This window comes from Sinocyclocheilus anshuiensis, unplaced genomic scaffold, assembly GCF_001515605.1.
Source record: "Sinocyclocheilus anshuiensis isolate Anshui unplaced genomic scaffold, SAMN03320099.WGS_v1.1 scaffold579, whole genome shotgun sequence".
Lineage (NCBI taxonomy): Eukaryota > Metazoa > Chordata > Actinopteri > Cypriniformes > Cyprinidae > Sinocyclocheilus > Sinocyclocheilus anshuiensis.
Window position 1 is genome coordinate 4,075,985 of NW_015551075.1, and position 12,592 is coordinate 4,088,576.

Below are 12,592 nucleotides of genomic sequence, written 5' to 3' on the forward strand. Positions count from 1 at the left end.
TTTTTTTTTTTTTTTTTTTTCTTGTGACTTTCTGAATTGCAAGAAAAAAGTCAGAATTGTGAGATAAAAAGTTGCAGTTAACTTTTTTATTTTTTTTATTCCATGGTGGAAATGGGCTTCCATATTAAATAACATTATAAAATAATAATTAAATCACAAATTATTTAGAAGACATGGCCACCCAAATGGTTCTCCGGTAGTCCGAGAGCCCCTCCGTTGAGACAGCCCGTCTCAGATGTGTCTGTCCTCCATGCTTACTCACCTGACATCTTACACATTCCTGACACATTTTTCCCACAGCGCAGGCGGTAACGTGATTCCTGCAGGCATGTAGCTGTCATTGTAGCCGTGTGTGCAGTTGTCAGCTGTGAGTGAACGGCCCTGTTTCAGCTGCCATGGGGAGGGGGATGGGGCTGGGCCCGCCGGGATGCAGGGTAGAGAGCAGTCACCCTCAGGAAAGCCCCAAAGCAGTCACATCCCAGCAGGCCCTGCCACACAGTTGCTCAAACTGGATAAAGTTTCCACATTTGGGGTCAAAAATCTTTCTGGCACAGAAACAGAAAGGACATACTGCACATCAGGCTTACAATTAAGGAAATCTCTGACTTATTTTCTTTTTTAGCGATTAATTTGTCTGAATTTCTCTCTCTTTTTGGATTTCACAGCAAATGAGAAGATTGAGGACATTAATGGATGCCCTAAGAGTCGTTCTCAAATGGTAAGAACTTCTGTCTTCTGGTTGTTTTTTTTTACTGCCGGTGTAATTTTATAATGACTTTAATGCACTTTTGTGCATTAAATGACAATGTTAGATCTGTCCAGGGCAACACTACACTCAGAAAAAAAGGTACAAAATGTATTTAATATGTCCACTTTAGGTACTAATATGTACTTTTAAAGTTATTGTATGTACTTTTAAGGTATTAATAGGTACCCTTTAGGGGTAAATAAGGTACAATAAGTACAATAAGATGTACCTTTTAGTATTTCTACCTTAGGATACCGCCCCTGTGACAGCTTTGTACCTTTTTTTTTCTGAGAGTGTAATACATTAGATTCTCACTGATGTTGCCCGCAGGCTTATAGACATGCACTTTATTACTGTTATTTTTGTTTCTCTTGCGGTGTCTTTTTATAAACATCTGGTTTAAGGGGGTGTAGTTTGGCAGATACTTTAAAAAAAACTCTCAAAACCATCAGTAAATGTATAGGTTTGGAGGAAGCACAAGCCAGATTACAGACATAAAGAGCTATTTTAGCCAAGCCAAAGCTAAGCAAAACAAACCCTAGAAGTCTGAGTATCGCTGACAGTCGTATCACACATGAACCAGGGGCAGGGGTTGGTTTTGACTTGTCTCGATTACAAAGACGGCTGTCGAGCCTGATTGGACACAACAAAGGAATCATTTTCAAAGGGCTTGAGGTCTGTACGTGCGTTTTGTTGTTATTAGAGATTTTGATTTGTAACGGTGGTCTGTTGAGGAATTGCTCTTGTTTTGACAGTGATGAAACCCAGCTGAAACCAGTGCATGTTGGGTTTGGAGACTGGTGTGCTGCGTTCTTTGGCCAACTAGCTTCACTAGAAAGATAAAGGTGTTGCAGTTGATAAGGATGGGAATCCCGAGGAATTTAAAGATTCTGGTTCTGATTCCAATTAACAATTCATGTTCCTTAACGGTTCAAATATGGATTATTTTAGTATTTTTTAGAAATAAATATTTGGAAAAATAAGCACGATATATTCATTTTTATATTTTAAAAGAACAAATATAAACGAAAGATCACAAGTTTGAGGTTGGTAAGATTTTTAAATGTTTTTAAAGAAGTCTTTTCAAAAACATTTGCTGAGGCTACATTTATTTGATCAAAAATACAGTAATAACAGTAATATTGCAAAATTTAAAATATCTGTTTTCTCTTTTAATATTTTTAATATGTCCAACCCTCTATATTGCGAGTAAATCACTCGCATATGCGACTAAATCAATGCTTAACTGCTTGACTGACTGATATTAAGAGTGTACTTTCAGATATTTAAAAAGCTGTACCATTTTACAAACATTATACGTTTACACAGTAATGGCATCTCATGATTTTTAGATGTGGCATCCCATAACCATATATTAAATAACAATACTAAACAAACAAAACTATTGTAACACATTTAATACATTTTTTTGTTTATCTTTTATAAAAATAAAAATAAACCACTGATTACAATAACATAATGTGTATCTTTAATTACATAAAAAAGTAATGACTTGCAGTTCAATAAGTGAGTCAGAATAATTCGGTAACCACTCTGAATCAAGAGTTTTGATTCACAATAACCAACTCATGAGAGTCATTCATTCAGGAATTGGGCTTCAGTGGTTACACTGCATGTTTTTGATTCACTAAAAAGAACTGACTCATAAGAGTCATTCATTTAATGCTTCGACCAGCTTCACAAAGAAAGTTTTGCCTGTAAACAGCATGACTATGCTGGTCTTTTCAGATGTGAGAGGTAGATTAGGGGTTTGGGGTTAAATTGAATGGCAGGGGTCTAATTGTCCAACAACAGGAGCTGATCTCCTTTACCCGTCTCTCTCATTGCTATCTCTCACTGACTTCCTCTTTCTTTGGCTCCATCAATTAGCTCCGTCCCCTTAGCAGCAAATTGCACCGTAATTTATTACTTTTAGACACACACAGCCTTTGTGTTCCCATGTTCTTTCTCTTTTCCTTTTCTTTTCTCACAGTTTTCTCTCATTCTGTAGCTGCATGAATACTCATGTCTTTTGAATTCTGTAACTCAGCCAGTGGTAACTGTACGGGCATGTACATATATGCATGTCTTTTTGTACATCCCAGCAGGCATTCTGTATTTATGCATGTGAATGCAGTTTTCCTGTGTGTGAGTCACTCTAAAGCTGTTTAAATTCCAGCGTGTGTATTTGTTTGTGTGCGTGTGTGTCTTTAACGAGGAAGCAAAGCACTGCTGGAAGCAGGTGCAACCAAAGCCAGTATGTAAATATCATCATTGTGTGTTTTTATCAAGAGTGGGAATTGCACAATTGCTCAGTGAATGGGCCTCTAGCAACAGCTTACACTGGATATACAAGCACTCGGGTTGATTAGCATGAATTGGGCAGAGTAATATCGCTGCGACCGCTAATTGCTGACATGATACTTAACCTCAGCATTCAGATAGTTAAATATGTAAACACATTAAGCTAATCAATGCAGGGGTTTTGGCTCATATTGTAAACCGAGGAGTGGAATTTGAATGCATTTCTCACAATAGCTTTGGAGGATCATAATATTGATGCATAATATAATATGCTAAGCATATGATGAATTTTATTGAATGGTTTTAAGTGCTCAGCATGAAATGTGGTGCACAACCCATTTTACTTCCAAAAAGGGGATCTAAAAATATGACGCATAAAAAAAAATAATAATCAGGAATGGGCATTATATATAAAGTGGTGGAGCAATTCATTACAGTTTGATTAAAGACTATGAAGACAAACAATAAAAATAAATAATAATAATAACATGCACTTAAGAATATCATGCATATTAAGACCAGGAAGATGTATTAGAAACAAAGTGTAGTGTTTTTTTCTCTCTCTTTTCTTTTTTAATGTTTTTTAATGTCTCTTATGCTCACTCCAGCTGCATTTGTTTGATCAAAGATATGGTAAAAAAAAGTTTATTTTTCATTTAACATAACTGTTTTCTATATTATCTATCTATATAAATTAATAAGTTAGTAAAATAATTTTTTTTTGGCCATCAGACCCCCTTCTTGAATCAGGCATGTATTTTTAACTGTACAATTAAAAGCAGCCTTGCTGAGCAGAAGAGCCTTCTTTTAAAACATTAGAAAATATTACAGATCCCAATTTGAACACTATGTGTGAATGTTATAATAAATGTATTAACAGAGCTGTTGAAATTATTATCATTATTATTGTCTTACTTTTTATTTTATTTTACAGAACAACAGTAAAATTACGATACTAACATTTATGATTGTTTATGGAGTTATTGCTTTTTCTCAACTTTTATTTTGTCGGAAACGTGCAGGAAGACAACAGCAGATTTATAAATGAGTCTCATTACGAATAAGTCGCACGTGTCGCATTGTCACGTGCCTTGTCAAAAAAAAATCACAAAAATGTGACTGAGCAACTGAGTACACTTTTACAGTGCAGATTTCCCTCGCGGTTTAGACTTTGAACCTTGGCTAACGAGCAGATAGCACCGCGAGTTCATGCAGCGCTGTCAGAATGCAATGCATGCGTGTATTAGAAAACATGACGTTCTGCAGTTTATTTACTAATTGTTTAAGGCCATTTCGCGATTTCAATTATCTTACAGTAACCAGCAACAATCACCCCTTCCTCTTCTCATCTAAGACATGCGATGCAATACTAACAGTCTCTCGCTGTCGGTGCTTGTATTGATTTTTATTTCTTTCTCCGACCGTTTTAAATGCTTCCACACTGCTGACATGTTTGTTGCATTGCGCCTCTCACTCTACGCTGGTTGCTATTTGATTGCGTCACGTCATTGTTCGGTACAGTTTATTCGTTTTTTTTTCGCTTATAATTTCGGTTACTGAACATTCGGTGCATCCCTAATGTGGAGTGTTAGTTTCTACTGAAACAATGTAAGTGTTACTCCTGGATATTTTGTGTTCATTTGATAGCTGTTTCATCAGTCACTCACCTTTGGGACTGTTTTTACACCTGCTCGTTCCGTCTGATCCCTTTCAGATCATCTCCTCCTCCCCTTTAACCCACCAGCAGTGCAGACAAAGCAAAGCACAAGATATGCAGCATTTCTGTCAGTGGCTGTTGACACAGTGCTGCTAAAACACACAGGAAATCTCAGTGTCGTAACTCAAATTCACCTCCCTAGTGGTGTGTATTGACACAAAGATGGTAGCTTCAGCTGAGTCATTCTCTGAAGTTAGCGAAGCAGCTAGCATGACTTACAGCACCTTAAAGTCATTTACTGTGTCACAAAAGATCATAATCATAATCACTGCAATGATCATATTGACAGGATGTTTGTCTGTCTTTGTTTTTCACCTCATCTAGTTAATATGGTTTCCCAGAAACTTATAGTTACAATATATAGCATTAACCACTTTCCTGAACACTCTTGTCTTTTGTTTTGTTAGTTAAGGGGAAAAATTATAAGGGGAATGATTGGCATGTTAATCTAATTTGGTTGTCTGTCGATCATCATGGGAGTTTTTTTTTTTTTGTGTGTGATTTGTGCTCAGGATGTGGAAGGAATCAAAACACGGGCCACATTCTTCTGTAGAGGCGTCCATCACTGCCTGTGTTTTCCTCCTCTTCTTATAAACGCTCGTTGTTCTTGAATTTCTTTGCTGTAGTTTTAATGAGACCTGGAGTAGATAAGTGGTGAAAGTCAAGTTGGACGAGATTCATTGTTTTTGTTGAGTAAGTGTGAGTGCGCATTACTGTTCAAAAGTTTGAGGTCAGTAAGAATTCAGCTTTGCAATCTCAGGAATAAATAACATTTTAAAATATATTCCACACTGGAAAAATGTTTTCATTCATCCAATTAAAAACATTTACACTGAAAAAAATGTTTTCATTCATCCAGTTAAAACAATTTAGGGTAATGGTTGACATCTATATTTCATAACTTGAGCCAATGAAAAATAAATAACTTGCCCTAAACAATATTTTCTATGTCTAAGAAAACTATTTATATTTTATAAAAACTGGCACAAAGAATATTTTTCTTGTTGAAGAAAGTCAATTAATTTAAACTCTATTTTTGATCTAAACAAAAAGGTATAGATTTAATCAAAACAAAAATTCTCATTTAAGAAATAATATCAGAAATTATTTGTTTTCTCCAATAAAATAGATCTAGATTTCATTAAACAATTATTTCTTATTTTTAAAAATACAAGTTAATAGAAATTATTTGTTTTAAACAAACACAAATATATGGATTTAATGAAACACAATTCCCATTATAAGGAACATTACTTAATATTTAATCTTATCCATAATCTAATAAAAAAAATCAATGATTTTCATTACATCGATATTTATTAACGTATTATACATTAATTCCACACATCCACAATTTCAGTACTCAAGTGTCAGATTTTTAACTTAGAAAACTTAATTTAATATATATATATTTTTTTGATAAAATAAATGCAGCCTTGGTGAGCAAGAGACTTTTCAAAAAGAGTCAAAAGTAATACCCACCCCAAACTTTTGAACTGTATTGTATGTATGAATAAAAGAAGATTTATTTCATATGACACTGCACTCTAGATAGAATGTATTTCTGCACAGGACACATATTAAAGTTGCTTTATTTTTGGTCATATCATGAAACGATCACGTTACCTGTTCCATCTGCTGCTTTGACCTAGAAAAACAGTTTTATGCATTAAAAAAAAAAAAAAACGAAAAATAAAAAAGGTTTGTAATTATATTATGTTTTTTACTACAAGTTGAGATATAATCATTTAAATGCAGGGTGACATTTTGCTTTTTTTACTTCATTGCATAAAACTCAAAATGTGTTTCTGGGTCATAGTGACTTTAATTATGTTTTTGAATTTTCTTGATTCTTTGTTTCACAATACAAGAATTCATTGTATGAAAACTTACAATAACTTTTAGAACCCAAAACGTTGCTTGTGGGAAAGAAGTGCATTTATTGAAACTAAGCTTGGTGCAAATTTCTGACATTAGACATTGAATAGAAGAGGATAAAGTGTATTGAACAAAATCATTTTAATCTGATCTGTACACTTTGAGTAGCGCAAATCTCGCACAATGATTAATGAAATGAAAATGATCATAGAATAACTAAATTATGATTGTTATTAGTGTAAAAACCAAGCGGCAACCTTCCGGTCTCTCTCTTGAAACCAACACGGAAGTGACTTAAACTTCCAAAACTCCAAAAGGGAGTCAATCCCATAGACCCCCCATGTTAAATTGGCCAACTTTACAGCAGAAAAAAAATGTTTACAGCCTGGTACAAAAAGTGCTTTTGGTCTATATAGCTAATTTTGCCCTTCATGACAACTGTGAGGGGGGTGAATTTTTTTATAACTCATCCGTTTCAATTGCCGCTGCTGTCACCACCGTCGAGCTAGGTGGGCATGGTTTCAGCAACCAGCTCCACCCACGTCCCGCCTCTTTGCCCATTTTTGATTATCCGAGAGTGACGCGTTGCCAAGAGGGCGACGGCCCGCTCCGCCCAATTTAGGCTTCAAAAATGCTCTTCAGAAACCTACGGGTGACGTCACGGACACTACGTCCATTTTTTTTACAGTCTATGGTAAAAACACTCTTACATGAATAAGTGGATCTTGGAGAAAAAAAGTTAATAAGCCTGATAAGACACTGGTCTACAGTAATTCTATTAATATGCATGTGTCTGTTTTTTTCATACAGTTTTTCATGTCAGTACTTAAAGTGCTTCCTGTTGCATGACCAACTCACCTGTCAATCATCACCTTTAAATACATGCATTCTCTCTCTCTCCTCAACTCTAACCCACTGTCACATAAACACACTTCCACACAAAGAGGAGTTTTTTAGGGAACCAGTGGTGATGAAAAATATAATGACAGAGAGGGGAAAAAAACAACCAGAGGGAGAGATGGAGACAGATAATGAGAGAGACTGTGTGTGGAGAAGTCTCATATAGAAGGAATGTATCCGGTATATGTTCACGTGTGTGTGTGTGCGTAATAGCAAGTTTATGTGCTTGAGACAGACAATAGTTGTGTGTCTGTGAAGTTGCTTGTTTAGCAGGCTGTCCCTCTCTTAAACACGATTTTATTCGCTGAGGAGCAAATACACTCTCACAGTCTTTTACAGTCTCTCAAGGTGAGATACAAATGAAGCGCACTTTTTTCAGGTACAGGTACTGCTTTAAGGGCTTCCTGAATCGATTTTTGTCATACTGTAGGATACACATGGAAGAGGGAGTAAGAACTTAAAATGCTTTTATATTGTTCTTTCTGATAGAAACGTTCGTGTTGTATAAACTGACAATCATACAGCCGCGTAAATGGAAAGTAAATATGATTTTAAGTAAATTCAATTGATGTTTAACTTGATTTAAGCTTCTTTGTGCCTTGATGGTTTCAGTATTATGGAAAGAATACTTACATGTCATGTTTGTAATGTTTTTAGCATATTTGGCCAGTCAAACATTTTGCTGGAATATTTCAGACCTTAAGTGTTCACTTCACTTAAAATATATAAATATATTTGGAAGTCAACATTGAGCTCAAATATGCATTGTGTCATTATTACTGTGTTTTTAGTGAAAGAATAATATATATATTAGATGATATTTGGTCATTTTGAGACAATTTTGCTTCCTTTTATCACTTCACTTCCTTTTTCCAATATCGGTGTCAATATTTTTGCTAATTAGAGTATTGTAATATTAGTTTAGCAACATGTAAATCTAATTTTTCCACATTTTTAATAAAAAATATTGTCTAATGTGTAAAATGAAGTGGTGATTTCATGGAGTACGTTTTTGTGTATGTATTTGCAGTCTTAAATATATAGTGTTTTATTTTTATTGAAATCAAATGTGAAATTTAAATGTTATCCTATTTTATTAATTTCATTTTGTTTTATTTTAAGTAAATTGGTCAATTACTAGTGTTTTTCACTAATGCATTTCTGTGGCTGTGCTTATGATAGCTTATGCTTGGTTTTGGTGCTTTTTATGGTTCTGCAATCAGTTGTTTGCTTTTATTCCAGTAGCTTCTGATTTCTATTGACCCAGTGAGTTTTTAATGCAGCTATTATGAGAATGTCATTCAGAGTGGTGTTTGCTGTCGTGCATGACCTGCGGACCAACAATCAGAGAAGACAATGTTGTTATGTTAGAGCTAAATTGCCCCACACCCCATTTTTTAATGCATTCATATTGACTTCATATATTATTATGCCTTGTAATTCAATTCACAAAGAGAAAGAGGATATAGATTCATTTCAACCCCTCTCTCTGAGATATCTTTTATTTAGAATCGTTATTTTTAGTCCTGGATGTCTGGGATGTGGTTCCTTCAAAGGGCCAGAGGAATCTAGAGCAGATTCTTTCCTCCCATCTCTATATCTCCCGTGACCCTTAAGGCCAGCAACTGTTGGCTGCCAGCAACTGGGATACAGTCAGTGAGGCAGAAATGTGTTGCTATGGCTGACATAACTGACATAACACTTGTGCTGACTAACCCATGGCAGATGACCAGTTCTTTAATGCAGAACATGGGCAGTAAATCAGAGCCATGCTCTATTAATTATACAGTGGCCCCTAAAATATTTGGACACTTGAGCATCAGTTAAATATGTATGAATTTCATTGCATAACAAAAAAAATCAAAGCAAGTGGCTGCAAACAAATGATGCTAGTGTTTTCTTAGAATTGACTGACTTTTAGCCATTTTTTTGCAGTGACTTTTAATGATGAAGTTCCACCAATGTTCCAAAACGAGAAAATGTTGAAATACTTTTTAATAGTGAACAATGTATTATCAAAACAAACTACTTTTTGTGAAATGTTTGAAAAGTATACTTGTGCTTTTTCTTTAAAATTAACGATACTTTGTAAATTTTGTTATTTAATGCAGTTATATTCTTACATTTTTAAGTGTACTGTAACCAAAGTGTCCAAGTTTTTTTTTTTTTTTTTTTTGTGGGACCCATATGAAATTACTCACTTGTTTTAATATTTGTAAATAGGCTGGTGCATTCGTAAGAGTTGGTAATTGATAGAAAATACAGCTTTGACATGAATAGAGTTTACACAACATGAAAATGTATTATTTGAGAAACTACACATATTAGTCTTAAGTGGGAATATTTGTAATTAAAAAAATGTGTCACCTTTTTTAATAGACTAGGCAAAAATGTAAAAAAAATTATACTATATTAGATAAAAATCACTGTAGTATACTGTATGCTATATTATAATGGTACAATTATTATGAATAAATTCTTATATTTTTATTCTTATTCTTATTATTATTTACCTGAAATATAGATTTTAATTTAATGTCTGCTAATAGCAGACATTAAATTAAAATCTATATTTATAGAATATATCTGATGTATGTTTTTTTTTTTGGAGGGGGGGTTGTATTAATGCCTGTATATTGTTAACATAGCATGAAATATTGGCTCCATAAATAGAACCATGATTATGGATAACCTCGACCCGAGAGTATGGTAAATGTCATTAACATATTCTTAGTAGAGTCCACATGACCTTTATGTATAGCCTATTACATCACTCTCCTCTCAGCCAATCAAATATGCTTATGCTCTGAATTGAGTGACACTAGGATACGGCTGGGTCAGCATCAGGGCCTCGACGGCGTCTCCTAGCAACAGGGCAAATGTGACGCCCTCAGCGATTGGAAGCAAAGGCTTTGCATACTGCTTTGACTGAGCAGCCAATCTATGCTCTCTGATATCACTGCAGCTCCTAGAGTGAGTGAACGTCCAGTCACGTATTCAGCCACAGAGCAGATGTGAAGCAACCTCAATCTAGACTGCAGGGACACAGCATCTGTTCTGAACTTAACCGGCCTGTTTGTTTTAAGTGATAATGGCTCCTTTCTGTGTTTAAATGTGTGTGTGGTTTGTAATGATGATTTTAAATGATCGCTACAGTGCTTATCAACATGCTCTCTCGTAATTTCTCTCTAGATTGAGAACATTGGTGTCTGTCTGAGCTTCCTAGCAGCCAAAGGTGTGAACATACAGGGACTTTCAGCTGAAGGTAAAAACACAGTTTTTAAAATTTATTTACAGCTTCAAGCTAGATTTTATTTACAATTTGATCTTAGATGATTGCGAAATATGGGTATTTCACACTTTAAATTGTTAAGTTTCACACTGTTAATACTTCACTATAGATTAGTAATTTAGCAGTTTGGGTAGTCAGGTTTCAAGAATTTACACTGTACATCTGCAAACTGTGGGTTAATGTTTTAATTTGCATATTTATTGGACAAGTACAGCACACAATTTGTTTGCTTTTTTGAGTGCCTCTTCATCACATAATGTGTTTTCCTTCACTCTTTGTCATTTTTACATTTCCCTTAGACGCTGAAACAAAAGTTTCTTCAACTGTACCAAGAACATTAATATTTAATGAAGCATGAGTTGTTTAGTTTATCATTGGCTATTTATTGCAGGAAAACAAACATACACAACATTTCAAACTTTGTTGCCATTGCAAAAGCTGTACTTCATAACTTACAGTTAAGACAAATTTGTTTGTATAGTGTTAATGTTGAAAAAAATGTTATAAAATTCATAAATTATTAAACAAATTCAAGCTGTAAAGCAGCTCTACAGAAGACAATTATTCAGCTCAATTTAGTTCAATGTTGTTTCAATTCAGTTTAATAACTGTCAATGTTGTAAAGTTTATCAATTATGAAACGAGTTCAATTAAACTGTAAGCAGCTCTTTAGAGGGCAATAGTGTTCTTAATTATTCATGTAACGTAAGTCAGTTCAATTTAGTTAATTCGATAGTATCAGTGCAGTTTAATCGATAATATTACTGAATATTAATCGTCTTTTTAAGCCCCCTAAAAGTGGTGCTATCACCCTTTCAAAATTACAAGCTGCTTAAAGGGATAGTTCACCCAAAATTGAAAATTCTGTCATTAATCACTCACCCTCATGTTGTTCCAAACCCGTAAGACCTCCGTTTATCTTCGGAACACAAATTAAGATATTTTTAATGAATTCTGAGAGCTCTCTGACCCTCCCATAGACAGTATTCTCGTAGCGTCTCTGGACCTTGATCGTGTAAGGACCCTTGCTGTCTATGGGAGGGTCAGAGAGCTCTCAGAATACATCAAAAATATCTTAATTTGCGTTCCGAAGATGAACGGCGGTCTTACGGGTTTGGAACAACATGAGGGTGAGTAATTAATGACAGAATTTTCATTTTTGGGTGAACTATCCCTTTAACGTAAAAAGTGACGTTAGTGTAAAAGCATATTAATGAAACAACTGTAAAATATCAAAGCAGTTGGCTTTATTGTCAGCCACTTGACTGGTATCAGTGGCTGATAACAGTGGCTGATAGCTGGAAGGTTGTAGGTTCAGTTCCCACAAGAAGCAAGAGTGAGGCACACAACCCCATCATGCTTTACAGGGGACTATGCTTGTAATTAGAGATTGCCCTACTAATTACTTTGAGCGAAAAGTGTCTGCAAAATTATATAGTAAACAGCTAAATGTTTTTCCCTCACAGAGATCCGGAATGGCAATCTGAAAGCCATCTTGGGGCTTTTCTTTAGCCTGTCTCGATACAAGCAGCAGCAACAGCCGCAGACGAACAGACAGACACACACGCAACACACACATTCACACGCTCCCTTAAGCCAGCAGAGCAGCGCTCCAGCCCAGCTGACCTCCACCTCGCATGGGACGCACACACAAAAATCACAGCCAGAGATGCAGTCCAGGTAACATCTATCTATCTATCTATCTATCTATCTATCTATCTATCTATCTGAGTCTGTCCACCCCTTTCTTTAG

General features: G+C 35.1%; 1 protein-coding gene across 1 annotated transcript in view; it reads left to right on the forward strand.

Annotated features, from left to right (window-relative positions):
- LOC107662312 (neuron navigator 2-like) overlaps nt 1-12,592 on the forward strand; it is a 129,081-nt gene that overhangs the window by 51,517 nt on the left and 64,972 nt on the right. The window contains exons 3-5 of the mRNA XM_016452298.1: nt 666-718; nt 10,740-10,812; nt 12,306-12,519. Coding sequence (XP_016307784.1) covers nt 666-718; nt 10,740-10,812; nt 12,306-12,519 — 340 coding nt within the window. The remainder of the gene's footprint in view (nt 1-665; nt 719-10,739; nt 10,813-12,305; nt 12,520-12,592) is intronic.